Genomic DNA, 15,320 nt, shown 5'->3' with positions numbered 1-15,320 from the left:
GTTTCTTTACATTTTTTCACAACGTTCTCATCACGCAATGACTTCATTACCTCATTACACTGTCATATTGATGCAAATATCACAGGGCAATGTCAGGGTGTTAGGCTCTCATAATTGTGTGGCTCACRTATCAAAGTCGTTGCCCAGTTCTTCAAGACTAACTACCACTACTCCATCTAATTATAACTTTTCAACAGCATTCCACATGCCAGAATACATATTTAGCAAGGACAAAGCCACAGCCTTTGTAAGCTAAATACTTCTTAACTTTACAGTATGCTTAGCAAATTAAAAAGAGTCTTAAATCTTTCATGAATCTCTTCTGTTTCACTACACATTTTTTGTTGTTTCTAACGTTTTATAATCTTGTATTAGAGACAGCTCATGAGCTGCCCAATGTGTTCTTAATATTCCTTGGAACAAAAGCTCTATTTGTGCTAACATGAAGACCATGAAAGAGAACATCTCCAGCCTCTGTGTTACCCTAGGTGCTTCAGTGGCAGTTCTGTCCCAACTCCTTCCAAAGGATTCATCTCTGATCATTACGAGAGAGAACACCAAGCTTTGTCTCCCACAGAGATCTGATTCATGCAGCCTGCAGCTGTAGATTACTAAATTCAATAACACTGTGCATTTGAAAGCATTAAATGTAATTTCCACATACTCTCTTTAAATCCAATAGTTTATCATTATCTTCTGTTACTGAACATCTAAACATCTATTACTAGAGAAAATAAGCTTATATTAAATTACTCCGTTCAGGACCTTAACTAGTATGCAAGAAACAATGAGCCGGGAGTTGGTACAGAGAGAGTGCCCTCCAGCGGGCTCCCAGTGTCCCTTCCTTAAGCGATCAAAACAATATTCTTTCTGGCACAGAAAGACCCAGGTCTCAGGTTTGSTAAAGCTATGATTAAGCAGTGTTTTCCACTTGTAAGACAATCTGCATCCTGAAGACTCTTCATGGCTATTGCAATTGAATTTGATCAATGCCTCTAAAAKGCACCAATGCCTTGGGGCAGAAAATTAAACAGGATAAACGTACYGTACTGAAGAGAGTGAAAAATTCAACAAACTGAAATAGTGAGTAGTAGTATGCGCTCCAGAGAGCATCTCAGTTTTCAGGTTGTATCAAATGACCTATTGAAAATAGTAGCTTTGAAAAGTTGTTCAAAATCCATTTTAAGCAGTTTTGCTTCAATGTTTTTCCTAGCAGAGTTTAATTATTTTAATTTATATTGGTTAGCATAAAGTTGGTGATGATGAATTAGTTCATTTCCTTCGACTACTTACCAATGGTATTTGCTGTCCAAAGTATTGTCACTGCAACCTGGTCATAACATGAATACTGACTGATTGTTATATTCTGCACATCTCCAATCATATGTTTTCCCACTGAATTCAGATATGGAGTGCAATCTAAAAATATGGAGAAATAAACACTTGAAGCAAAACATACTAGCTGATGTTCTTGTGCCATGCAAGAGCAAATCACAATCTGCCAGCAGGACCAAATTTGGAAGATCTATTTAAACAACTAGTCTCCAATATATTCCACATCTTTCCATGTGGATAAAGTAAGAATATAGTTAATTTCCTAATACCTCTTCAAGATTGAGTCAAGTGAAGAGAACATACACTATCTATTCTATACAAACAAATACTGCAGAGTAAATCTAACTGAAGTTTTTGTCCCAGGACAACGAAAAACTATTCAAAACTTCTAAAAATCTTTGAGCACAATCAATTCAACCAATTGCAAAAACCTAGTTCACAAACCCCAAAGCACATTACCAAATTATAATACTGCTGCAGCTTGTACCACAGTATAAATAAAAGTGACACACGCCAGGACTTCCAGTAACAATTCTCCTAACCAGTTACTCCTAAGAATGTAAGAACCACCATTTCTTTTGTGCACGTACAGTGCTTGGAGCAATGCTGGTCAGTGATCAGACACATACGTGCACAATGAACTCTGTGAAGCCGATAGAACTGATGCCCAAGAAGTGCTTTTTAACCACAGATATAAAGACACTGCTTGAGCCTGGCCACAAAGAACTTACTCCCTAGATGTGTCTCATCTCTGTTATTCATTCAGTAACCAAATCCCCATAGAGTATTCTCCTTCCAGTGAATCCAGTCAGAACTGCTTTTGTCTTGTTATCCTACATTAGGCCTCACAAAATTCAGTGTATTCCCTAAAGTCACAGCTCTGTGGAAAAATCTTAGAATTAAGTAAAAGAAATACAAGAGAAATATCCTTGACCTCACTGTTGAACTTGACTAATATCATTAAGCATTCAAAACATGAAAACAAATAACCCTAAGTTTTATTACTTTTAAAGTCTTATTATTATTAGGCTGATGTTTTGTGGCAGGAAGAGAAGTARCGGAAAGGGAATTCAATAATCCTGGAACATAGTATACATGAAGATGTGTATCCATGAACAAACATTCAGCTTTTAAACTAGCAAAACCAACAAAATCTAGAAACAGTTGACCAATAGACTATATGTTATCACATTTGACTAAATATTAATTCAAAAAAATCTGATAGATTTGCCTATACATAGTTTGTAAAACAAAACATGAAAATCAAGTGTTAGCATAAGCAATGCAGGAAACCAGAATTGAATTCAGAGGTATGATCTTAAAAGCAAGGAAAGAAAAATAATTAACTAAAAAGAAAACTGCTTTTTACTATAAACAACAATGGTAAGGAGTCTTTCATGCAACTGTCACGCAGCTAAGAATAGAACAGTTTGCATTATACATTGCCTTTTATGAAAGCTGGGCAGTTGGTACTGGCTCTACTGTTTGCAGAATCCTGTTGCTACAAGTGAACTGAATGACAGCATGAACTTCCTCTTAGGGGGATAGAGTATCTCTTTCAATGGAAAGTTTGAAGTAACAGCTTTTTGCTAGGTCTGGATCTAATTAATAGCAAGCCCAAGATTTTAGATCCTGGTTACTAAAATTTTATGGTCAAATGACAATTTGCCAAAATGCAATATAGTACAAACATCTGAGGTTTGACTGCAAGTCATTGATTTACATTTTTAAAGAAGAACAGATTTCGGAAGAAAACAGCAGGGAAAATTTACACACTTTTCAGGAAAMCACTTCTTTTAGTTGACTACAGATGAAACACTAAAATGTACAAATATTTGCTTCTCACCTGAATAAATAACCTAACCATATAATTTCACAACATCAAACAGTTCGCAAGAGTTGCTGTGTCGGGTGGGAGCCTTTAATTCACAGCCAACAAGCTGCATTCTCTTTTATGCTGGCCTCTTCACTATCAGTATATATTTCCATAATACGTAAACTCTTTAGGCTAAACTGTTAGCCTCTTTCCCTAGTACTGCAGAACTTAAATAACTCTTGTTAGGAAGTGTGCAGTGCCAGCAGAGTTTTCAATTAACACTTACCACTGGCTAATCCCCATTCCTGGTGCCAGAAATAATGGAAAAACAAGACAGATACTTGGATTTAAACAGGCTCTGTTGTGTTAACTGAACTTTACTGATACTATTTCCTGTTTTTTTCATGCAGCTAACTAATCATAATGCTCCTGTAGTGACCACTTATCCATTATATAATCTGATGTTACTTAAATTTTGCTCATTTTCTTTAAGCTTTGATATCAGGTTAGACTAAAAAAAAAAANAAAAAAAAAAAAAAAAAAAAAAAAAAAAAAAAAAAAGTAGTATTCACAATGAATGATTCCAAACTCAAAGTTCACATAAAAATAGAGGAGCATAAGTACGACTGGAATGAAACAAAAGTGCAATTTGTCATGACCTCCATGATGAATTTTTACCCACGTATATGAGGTAATTTCTTTTAGGTAGGCAAAGAAATAATTGTGACTTGCACTGGCATTAATACAAACATTACTTCTGTAAATTAGGTCTGTCTCTTGACTGCACACAGAGCTTATATTGACGCTGGCCGCTAACTGCTCTGTAAGAGTAAACTCTCAGTGCAGTCATACTTGACTGAATAGACAACATAGATGACAAAAACCTTTAAAATAATTAAAAAAAAAATCCAGATACATCCATTTAGCAAATGTTTGAAGAGGTTTAAGAAATTATTGCTGCAGTCTGCTTATTATTGTTATCATGCTGGGAATTACCTTCCTCTTAGTTTGGTTGTAACAAACCACATACCATACTGTAGCCACATCGGCCACAGTACAACAATCCCATTTTCACAGAAAATATAGATTGCAGTTTTCTGCTGATCTGGTCATTTTGCACTGAAGTCAATGATAAAGCAAAAAGAGTAGTAACTTCCTACAGGGAAGTTTCCAGCAGAAATAGCTCTAAATATTCATATACTTTCGAATATTTCCACTAGCTGAAGAGACACTACTTCAAAGAGTCAACATTAATCTTTCAGAGATGCATATTTTTAATTTATTCCCTGTATGCAAACTACATAAGTGAAAAACAGAAGGAAAGAGCTCTAAAAGACAGTGGAAACAAAAATAAATTTTAAAATTATTTGAATACTAAACTTATGCTATYGTAGAGCCATTTTTTAAAACGTTGTTGTATACTGACCATTGTGACAGATTCCTTATTTAGTGAACATGGTAGCAAATGTTCAACTTACTGTCATATTTAAGGGTGATATTGAGTAGTCCATTGTTCTTGGTGACTGGTGACAGGCCCTGCAGAGAAATATCAGGAAAATAACTTGAATAAAACAGGTTTTTTTGAACCTATGTAACTTATTCTGTAAATGGGATTTCTGATTTTTTTCCGTCTGTCTGGACACACCATCAGTCACACTCTGAACACGGCGCATGGCAGAGCAGAAAGCGTTCACCTGCGTGCACTCACCTGTGGTCAACTTTCTGAATMTAATTTACACACAAGCAAAAACAAAGAAACCAAAGTCTAAATATAATCCTTTTACAAAGTGAAACCTGTGAATTAAGCAGCAGATTTGCTCAATGTCAATCACAAAGTTATTTTTGAAAGAAAGTTACAGGAAGATCTCAGATTCTACCATCTAGGTTAATGGTGCCTGTACAAAAATACACCTTTAGTCAAGGTTGAAAGATAAGTCAGACTTGCTCTTACAAGGTAAATACGCTCCGACTGAATCACTTGTAAGCCACTAAATGGAAAGCTGCCAAATAAGCACAGAGGAGAATGCCAGTCTGTTTCAGAGCTGATCCTAGTTCCTCAGGCATCTTGACAAAGAATATGAGAAATTCAAACAAGAAGGAGGAATGCCACTACTTAAGCACTGTGGCCATAGCACCGTTGCTCCGTTTTCCTTGGACATTTTCAGGACGAAGATTAAAGATAGGAAGAAAACAGTAAAAGAACTGAACAGAGGGCACTCGCCAGCTCTTTGGGATTCGTCACATACTAACGAGCTCAGAACAGGTGCCTGGAGGACTCCATTCATCTAGTTGTCAACTAGGCAAACAAACCCACCAAATTTTCAGCACACTCAGAATTCACYCACAACCACATTATCCTTTCTTAAGTCTCACTTCATCCTCTGCTCACAAACGCTACATGGAGCTGAAAGTTTAACCTAAGCAGAAGTAATTGTACTTCTGCTGGGAAACAAAACCTATTGTCTGGTTCATTAGCGTGCCTGAACACTGGCACATAATGGAATCAACTGCTGTTAGACTGTATCAGCGCCCAGTTTCAATATGTGCCCATGTCAGTCCTTCACGAGACTATTTTATGCAGATATATTTATATGTAACTTGTTTCTGTGTCTGACATAAGAGTCCTAAAACATTGAAATATAATTTTTGCAGAATTATGTGGTTTATACACTGGGTTGCTTTTCTGTTTTTATTTATTTATGGAAGAATACATCTAGAAATCCCAGTCATTTTGACATGTACTATAAGCATATTTTAAAGAAATTCTTGTGAAAAGAACTTACATACAAATGACAGAGATAGAATTTCCATTCCAAACTCCCTGTTGATTGGTGGCTAAAATCAACAAATAGTTAAAGATGAGCAGATAAAACACTAAGTTTCCAGCAGAAACCATATAGATGCATTATATCCAAAGACTTTTCCAGTAAAAGTGTGTACTGTAGAAGTCCATTAAGTTACCCCTTAAGTTACATCAGGTACCCCTTTTTATAATCAAATATTACCAAAAAACAATGCTATGCTTGCTAAATGTCATAGAAATTAAGGACAGACAAGACCATGTTATTGCTCTAAACACGCTTGGAGGCTGCTGAGTCTAGTGTCTCTTCAGGATCTGCATAAAAGAACTTTGCACTAGACAAAGCTGAAAACACTGATTCTCATGACAGTAACATCACTCTTGGAATGGCAACTACTATCAAAAGGCTTCCTGAAACAGGAAGGCTGCAATGTTTTTCATAGTCTTAACTTTTAATATCTGTTCTGGCTCATTTTCTGTTTCTCTTAAGTTATCTAAAACCTCAGTTAACCTTCTACTACAGCAAAACAAAGTCATAATATGTGTTTGATAAAAAACACACCAAAAATGTTCACAAAATAAGGCTTTTTCATTCATAAATGGAGAGCAAAGGCAGATAAGCTATTAAGTCAATGGTTACTTGTCTTCCTTTTATAACCTAGAAATTAAGTTTTAGGAAAGTGAGAAAGCAAATTTCAACCAATACCACTTAAAATTATCACAACTATTTTTATTCATTCAAGTAGAATTAAGACTTTTGGATCTTTTAGATTCTAGATTTAAAATGTATATTATTTATAGGCAGTGTGTACATAAATATATGCAGTGTGTGTACACACATATGCTGTGCRTATATGTGTATATATGTACACATACACAAATAGCAACACTTTCCATTGCTCCTTTTTAATTTGACTGCATTTCTACTGGGATTTTGGTGGCAACACAAAATATACAAGCAGAAGCACAAGTCAATACACTGTAGTTATTAATAATAAAGATGCAAAAAGCAAATACAATGGTAGACAAACTCTGCTGAAACTAAGCAGCACATGAGACTTACTGGTTGAAAGACTGTTCTCAAGTATATATGAGGTATGAAAAGGCTATAGCAAAATGGGAAAGTAAGGTCACTTTAAAAAGTTCAACAAAATATCTATCATATTAATTGAAATGTATAAATCAGTCAGTTGACTTGATCATGTTAAACTTTGGTACTAACCAAGTACCTCCAAGTACTTACTCTTGTGAGCTTAATAATRTATTTTTCCAGAAAACATTCCCTTGTATTTTAGCCATAAAGTAGCTGTGCTATTTAATTAGCTTAGAGCTAAGAATTTGTTTAGAGCATCCTACTTTAAAACTATAAATACGAATGTTATGGCCCCAGGGTTCTACATTCTTAGTTAATTAAGCACTAACATCTGTTGAGTTTACATGCAGCTTTCAATTTACTCTCAACTTTGCTAGAAAGCAAGTCTCCATTGCCTGGAGCTTTGTCAGTAAAAACCCTTTGGTCCACTTACTTCTATGCACAGAGAACATATAGACAAGAAATACCTTTTATTTATTGAAGAACAACAACAGCCCACTGATCTTTAAACAGATAATCAAAGTTGAAAGATGCACAAAGGTTAAATTATAAACAACACCATTTGTTAAAAAGCAGCTTTCTTCTTCCTCTTCCTCCGTAACAACATTATATGAGCCTGAAGTGCAGAACTCTGCAGATGCTAAAGATCCGTATCTTGCATCTTACACTGACCAAGCAAGCCAAAAAGACTTTCCACCAGAGACATATCTCAGACCACAGAGATCAATTGATGGGGATGTTCCTCTACCCACATCAACAACTTTGATAGTTAAGATTTCTCAGGATCATAATCTTAACTCAGGGGAATTATGAAAAAGACTAATACACAATCACCTGCAGAATAACTGACTGCAGCTCACTGAGGTGATCAAGGCACACGCAGGCATTTCATTTTATTTAAACACCCAATAAACATTCACCTTTGAAATTGAAAAGGTTTGATTATCAATGACAGGCAGAGATAACAAACAAAAAATACAAGGTGATTTTATGATATGTTTTCTCCAGGACCTATCCTATACAGATGGTAACAACTTGTGCATTTATGACAATTGTTCCCAGTCATTATCCGGCCAGGAAGGAAAGAAATTAGGATTCCATTTTCAGAATAAAGCTTAAAAGGAATTTTAACATCAGGATCTAATCCTGCTTCCAAGAAAAGTCAAGTTTAACTAATGCTTGCCATCAAAACAGGTTATAACTGAGTTAATACAACAGAAAGAAACATAAATCCTGCTTAATTTTTATTGCTGATTTTTTCCTCTGTTCCTTTTAAACTAAAGCACACAGTGCTTCATATTCCCAGTCAAGCAAAAAGYAACACCTATTTCTTGTATTATATAAACTTCCTGCCAGAATCAGAGTTGACTCTGGTGATTTCAGGATTGCCCTCTGAATAACTTGTTTTTACAAATAATATTAAAACATACCTCAGTGTTCAAGTATCTCACTTTTGTTGAGCGATGACTCTATCATTTAATAAAGACCATTTATGAATGTGAATGGACTCTGTCAGGCAGCCACTTTAACGTTGCTGCTAAGAAACAGAGATATATGCTAGCACTAATTACAGAGATTTGGTAATGGAGGTAGGAAATCACTACCCCTCAAGCGTAGCCTTGTGCACCAGACCAAAACAGTAATCATGGTTCATCTTTCATATGTTATTAATCAACACACACATGGTCCTAATTTCATGCTCCCACGAGGCAAACTGAAGAGACAATTGTTTTTGAACTCTAACTTCAAGATGAATAATCAATGTTTATCATACTCTTTGCTCAGTAAACTAAAGGCTTTATATGTGACATCTGCTCTTTTCATTTAAAGCTTCCTTGATGCCTTCAACCAAGTTAAAATATTTTCTATTTCTAAAGTCATCAATGAAAAAATGAATCATCTGTACTACTTACATGCCTGCCTTTTGGACTGCTTCCAAGAGAATACATAATCCCTGCTCATATATGCTATACAACCTGCATATAGTGTATCAATTGCAGAATGAAAGCTAAACCCTGGATGGATGGTTTTGCTCTATCATTACTGTTCCCTTGGTGTAACTGACAATTCCAACTATAAAGTCTGTTGACATTTGCCAATATATGTTCCTGCAGTGCATGCACAAATTATGGGGATAACATTTTAAAAAACACCTCTGACTGGAGTGGTTTGGTTAATACAAGTGAATTCAAGGAGCAATAGGCTTCTCCATGCTTATTTCAAATTTGAAGTATGAAATTTTCATTTTAACTTCTTTTAATAAGTTGGTATCTTGTGTTCCTTCTCGTAAATTACTGTTGTTTGCTTTTTTTTTTTTTTTTTTTTTTTTTTTTGCTTGCTCTTAAGCATTAAAAAAACCTCTAAAAATCAAACCCAGCCTTCCTAGCCAGTGAAGGCTGTTCAGAGACTCTAAATTCAGAGACTGTTTAATTTACTGGTGCTGCAAAACCATATATTCTAAGCTCTACACCTCCTTCCCACAGCTCATGCTTTAAAAATGATGGTACAAAGAACACGATAAAGAGGTAGGAAAGACAAAGTAACAATTACAGGCTAAATTAGCTAAATCAATGTGTGATGTTCAACCTTTAGAAAAAACGATTAGTCTCCAACAGATCCGTTAGCCATTTCAGCAGTGGTATCACAGAAAGGCAAACAGTGAAGAATCTAGAGATTGATATAATGAAGTACCAATTCAGCAGTGGTATCACAGAAAGGCAAACAGTGAAGAATCTAGAGATTGATATAATGAAGTACCAAGGGCAAAAACAAACAGTGTGATAAATTGCTGGACCAGTAGAAAAATGTAAGAGAAACCTATAAAAAGGACAACATTAGAAGCATGCACAGATAGCAAGCAATAAGTGTTCAAGCAGCAGATCAGAAAYCTATAACTGCTAATACCTATAACTACTGCAAAGATGGAGAGACACAGATGAACTTGCATGGAACTAGCAGAAGCTGGACATGAAAAAAGACTAAACAATACATGTGTCAGTTATTCTTAAGCCAAAAGGAACTATCAAGATCAAAACAAATTAATAAGACACTTAATATTCACAGAAAGATGTGCCCTTGATGGTACCAACTTTAAGTATAAGCAGCATGGCTCAGAAAAAGGTCTCCAAATGCTTCTGTCTCATCTGGAATACCATTCTCATAACACACACATGCATAAAACAGGGTRGTTGTGTTGCTGTGGAAGCCTTGATGTGAGCATGCACAATTCCACTGCAGTCAGTGGTATAATTACCACCTCCAATCAGGTCTAGATTTAGCAAATAGTCTTTTCATTACTGTTCTTAATTCTTTTCCTGTACTGCCTCAAATTGTCAAAACTTGTCCTGAAGGATAACAGGATGCAATTTTCTAGATCCACCCTAAAAACCCAGCATCCCCAAGAATGCTTGGYTTCCATACTGGGGAACTTGCAAATGACCAAGCACAAGTCAAGTCACTACAGCTTTAATTTAATGCTCCCTAATCCACTGCTATCCCTAACCTTTTTACACCCCCTTGCTTTCAATCTTATAATCTTATTTATTCTCCTTAAAAAAAAAAAAGAAAGAAAAAAAGTTACAGCCAATCATTTAATTTTCCTCAAAAGATCAACCMGAAACCCCTGTGGAATTACATTCACTGCATAGAAATATTTAGAAATAACCAATAGCAAGAGGCCCAAAATATACATGGGAATGAATTTAACAAAACAAAATAGGAGTCTGATATCAAAACTCAATTTTAAAAGTTATCAATAATATTTGGATTACACCATCTTTACAAACTTCATCATATTCTTCATACTTGAAGTCTGTTGCTCAGTTCAGCAGGAGATCACACACGTTTACTCACTTGATATACAGGATAGCTAGCTGGTTCTTCCCTAACACATTCCCTTCAGGAGCAGTCAGTCATGCCCAAAGATCCCTCTTTCTTCTAGGTTACTTGTGGAAATTCAATGGTCAGTCTCCAGGCGTTGGCAAATTACTTACACACAACTGTCCCTTTGAGGCAGAGTATCAGGTTCTCTGATAGATCAAGCAGGCTGAACTAGAAGAACCTTTGTTTCATGTGACCACAACACTTGGGAGTTTTGCGGAGCAGTTCAGCCTTCCAGGGAGTAGATGCCTGGTGACCTGAGGGGGTCACAGCACACTTCCCTTTAAGAACTGTTGGACAGAAACTTTTGCATGTTCTTTCTCCATCTCCTAGAATACAGCTATTCCCCTTAGCTTAAGTCCTGTCACCTGGAGTAAATGTTATGAAGCATTCACACTAGCCTTTTTTTAGAATGTACTAGCTAACTTAACTGACAGTCAAAACCTTCTAAATAGTAGAAAACACAAAGCCAAAGCTGTACAGATAGCACAGTTACCCTCCTGAGCTATAGTCCAAGCATAATTTAGAAAAGGTTCCTGCAGTAAGAATCTGGAAAACAAGACAGTCCCTTAAAAAATCATGTAATATTTATTTCCCTAACCCAGACTTCAGGGTCTCCTACTTCCTTTAAGTATAAATATAACTGTTCTGACCTATTGAAATCATTAAATATGTAATTTTCACGTAATCATTATATTACCCATGGTTTTATGGTTAACTTACATAGAAAGTTACATTCAGTCTGAACAAATTCTTCTGCTATTTCAACTAGATACAGTTTTCTTGTGTTCCTCTTACCATGAAAGAGAATTGACTAGAATAGCCGCTGACTTAAAYCCTACCAGGAGATGAGGTGGTCCCTAAAAGTATGCAGGCATACTTGTATGCCATCTAACTTCACGGGGGTCCTTTAGGACATTGAGGGGTAAAACATGCTGAGGGAAGATTACCAATTACAATGTATATTCAGACCTATAAAAGAAAAAATCCACAAAATACAGCAGAAAATGCCTTTATCTTATGTTTCATTTATGGTTGTTTTAGTCTCTACTTAAAAGAAATGCAATGTGAAAGATTAGGTTACATTTTATTAGTCAATCCAGTAAAGAGAGGTAAGAAACAATTGCAGGCTACAAACAGTATTTACACCAAGACTCTTCAGTACACAGTACGGCTTGATACTGAATATATGCCAACTGGTTTAATTTAAGGAACACACATCTCTTAAAGCCACAATTTAACAAGAATAAAAGCAAGTTTAATCTATACAGTCTGCCTCCTACTGTGAAAATCGTAAATCTCTCAGTCAAGCCTAGGAATTCAATGCAGCCAAGCATGACAGAAAAAGGGTACAAGCTCTATTTCTTTCATGTAATTTGCAAGTTGACTTCAAGAGTTTTCCATAGTCTGCCTTGTCACAGTTACYTTTTTCTACCTTGTGTGAAGAAAGAGTATTAGTAAATTAAAAGCCTTACTGAAAAAGGAAAAAACAAGAGAATAAGTATTTTCAAACAATGCACGCTCCCCATTAATGTTATTTAAATATGTTAGTCTAAGGATACTTGGACAGAAGCCAAGATTCAGTAGTTAAACCAGTGCTCCCCTAACTTTGGGGCAYGACCCCTGGCAGGAGAGCCGGGGGGAAAAGACGAGGTGTTTGGGGAGAGGTGAATAAGCAGTGCTGAGACGTGTGCATGAATGGTGATCRTGACTAGGACGGGATGGGGTGCAAACGGTAGAGCTGTTTTCAGAGAGGCCCAGGACAAATCAATTTGAGAAACACTGGCTCGCACTATGAATAAAAAAATGAATAGAATAACTAACTCCCGGAATAATGAAAGAGAAGAAATTAAATCAAGCTTGCTACGCATGCTTACTGCTTAACATACAACATAGCATACTATAAAATGAACAAGCTCGTTAATGATTCCACTCAAGTTAAAAAGGAAAAATATATTTCTTCTTATCATAGGAAGCTATTCAGAACTTAAATAAGCCTATTAATTTCTCTCACATTGAGAGAAATCAGCATTCGGTGCATAAACACCAAATTTTAGCCTTTAATCAAGTACTTTAAATTAGGGTATCTAGGAAACAAAGCATCTCCACCAATTTCACTGACCATTTGTTTATGTGCAAATACACAGAGGGCAAGAGGCACAGGCTTAGTCTCCTGAGGATTTTAAGAGAAAATTAGAACACAAACAATAAAAGGTTGCAAGAAGTGACAGAGAAGCACAAGAGAACACTGGAGATGAACAAAGAAAAATAAAATATATAAATAAAATAAAAACACTGCTTCATTCATTTTGCTTACAGTATATTAAGAAAGRAGGCAGCTTCCAGAGGAGAGAACATCAGGGAAAGAAGGAAAGCAAAGAGAAGAATAATACTTCAGGGCTATAGAGCAAGTGGAAGAATAGTATCTTGCAAGAACGTATGCACATCAAGATTTGCTGCTCCTTCTAAATCAGCAGATAATCATTCAATACATACCAGTTCACCAGCTCTGTCAGAAAATTCTGATGATCTCCGATTACATACATATGGATCAAATACTGGTATCCTTGAAATTTGATGTCTATAAAAATAGAAGGCTACAGTACTGAAATAATTCTATTTCTAGTATATTTCACAAATGAATGCCAAGATGGAATAAATGATACCAGGGAAAACCCTTAATCACTAACTGGATGAAAAACTGGGCTGCAATTTCTGAATTTCTAATGGTGATTTAGATAGCTTGGAAAAAAATGGAAAAGAAAATCCCACCACCTCAGAACAAAGCATGGTCCAATGAACAACAAGTTGTACACAGGTTTTCACCCTTCAGTAAAATTGTATTCAAGAATTATGRTTATTTTTCTCATTGCTCTTTACTTCTTAGTCTAATACTAGAATACAAAAAAAATCCCCCAAAACTAACAATAATTCCAAGTAAAACTCATCAAATATGGATCATTTGTTTTGTTCATAACTGTTCTACTGAAACAACTCAAATCTGAAGTCTACTGCTTTGTTGGTCTGAAGATTTTTATTATAAACCAAACTGTAGCAGGGAGACTGGAGATACTTCATCTAGTGGACAGAATCTTTTCAATTTGTGACTTTCCAAAACATTAAGAACAGCTGCTTAAAGGAATTGTTGAAAGTATAACATTACATAAAGCCTGGAATGTAAAAAATTTGACATAGCATGTCTGTTTTGTATGTGTGTTCAGACAGCGTCCTCCTGCAGTCCTGGTTCTTTTCTTATATTCTTTGAGAGAAAGTCCTTGAAAATTAAGAGCTTTGCTGTTGGAAAATATGAAGTAGGTATTCCTATAAATTCCATTTTAAGTCTTACACGAATGAAACACACAGGCGCAACCAAGGAGAATACTACATACTCACAGGAGCTCATGACTGTAGAGAAAGCTAGTGTCCTTTGGTTTTGTATGATCAATACATAAATAGAGCAGAGTGTTGATTTTGGGGGGATATGGTGTTCAGGTAATTAAGGGATAACACCATCTTAGTGCTTTGAGTGCCACAGAATTCATAAAACTTTTAAAAATAGATAGGATTTTGGATTGTACCATCTTAGTTACTCCTCTGAAGTAATGCAATCATCTTGGACAAAAAACTTATTGGGGAATTTAGAAACAGAATTGTACTCATTCATTTGATTTTTTAAAAAAATGCAGGTTAGTAAATAGTATAGTTTAATTTCAGGAAAAATGAATCATCTGCCTATCCAAATCCTCCAAGCTCCAGCACTGAAGAATCCTTCACCATTCCCCCAGCACTATTTTAATGCCTCACTTAAAACTTGTTTTTGCAGAATAAGATGGGAGTAAAAAAAAAAAATTTTTTTATTTCAAGTGATCACTTCCTAAAGTTACTGCTGAATTACACTTCACGTATTACTCTTTTTTTTGAGCTACCTAACTTAAAGGCTCAAGTAATGAAAAATTGATGCCTACAAATGCGATAGGCATTTGCTCAGTAGCAATGCAACGGTATCTTTGGCATTAAGTTCAATATTGATCAGGGATACAATAGGAGGAATAACRAACCAAGAAGTGCCACATTTACTTTGTATACAGCCAATCTACAGAATCCAAATATACAACCCCCTCATCAGAAGTGAGGAACAGATTACTGTAGTTTTAGAACAGGCTGTTGCGGCCACAGAATTTTTTTTTTTTAAATCTGGACTAAAAATAAAAATCAAATAACTAAAACACAATGGCCATTACGTCAGCAAACATGATGATTAAAAATACTGCTTAAAAGAATTCCTGTGTATCAACCAGGCTAATAAAATTATTTTTCCCTATAAATGTTCCCCAAGAAGGTAATCAAGTATTCCTCCCCTTCCTCATTTTACAAAGCTGATGGACAAGCTGCATAAG

At 35.6% G+C, this 15,320-nt stretch overlaps 1 protein-coding gene across 1 annotated transcript in view; it reads right to left on the bottom strand.

Moving 5' to 3' along the window:
* Positions 1–15,320, bottom strand: part of IL17RD (interleukin 17 receptor D) — a 53,727-nt gene that overhangs the window by 14,705 nt on the left and 23,702 nt on the right. Inside the window, exons 4-5 of the mRNA XM_085302545.1 lie at positions 4,630–4,687; positions 1,294–1,419 (exon numbers count right to left, since the gene is read on the bottom strand). Of these exons, the coding sequence (XP_085158671.1) occupies positions 1,294–1,419; positions 4,630–4,687 (184 nt within the window). The remainder of the gene's footprint in view (positions 1–1,293; positions 1,420–4,629; positions 4,688–15,320) is intronic.

This window comes from Rhea americana, unplaced genomic scaffold (assembly GCF_003343005.1).
Source record: "Rhea americana isolate MKP2758 unplaced genomic scaffold, rheAme1 scaffold_19, whole genome shotgun sequence".
NCBI lineage: Eukaryota > Metazoa > Chordata > Aves > Rheiformes > Rheidae > Rhea > Rhea americana.
The sequence above is the reverse complement of the archived record's forward strand: the minus strand, read 5'-3'. Positions and strand labels throughout refer to the sequence as shown.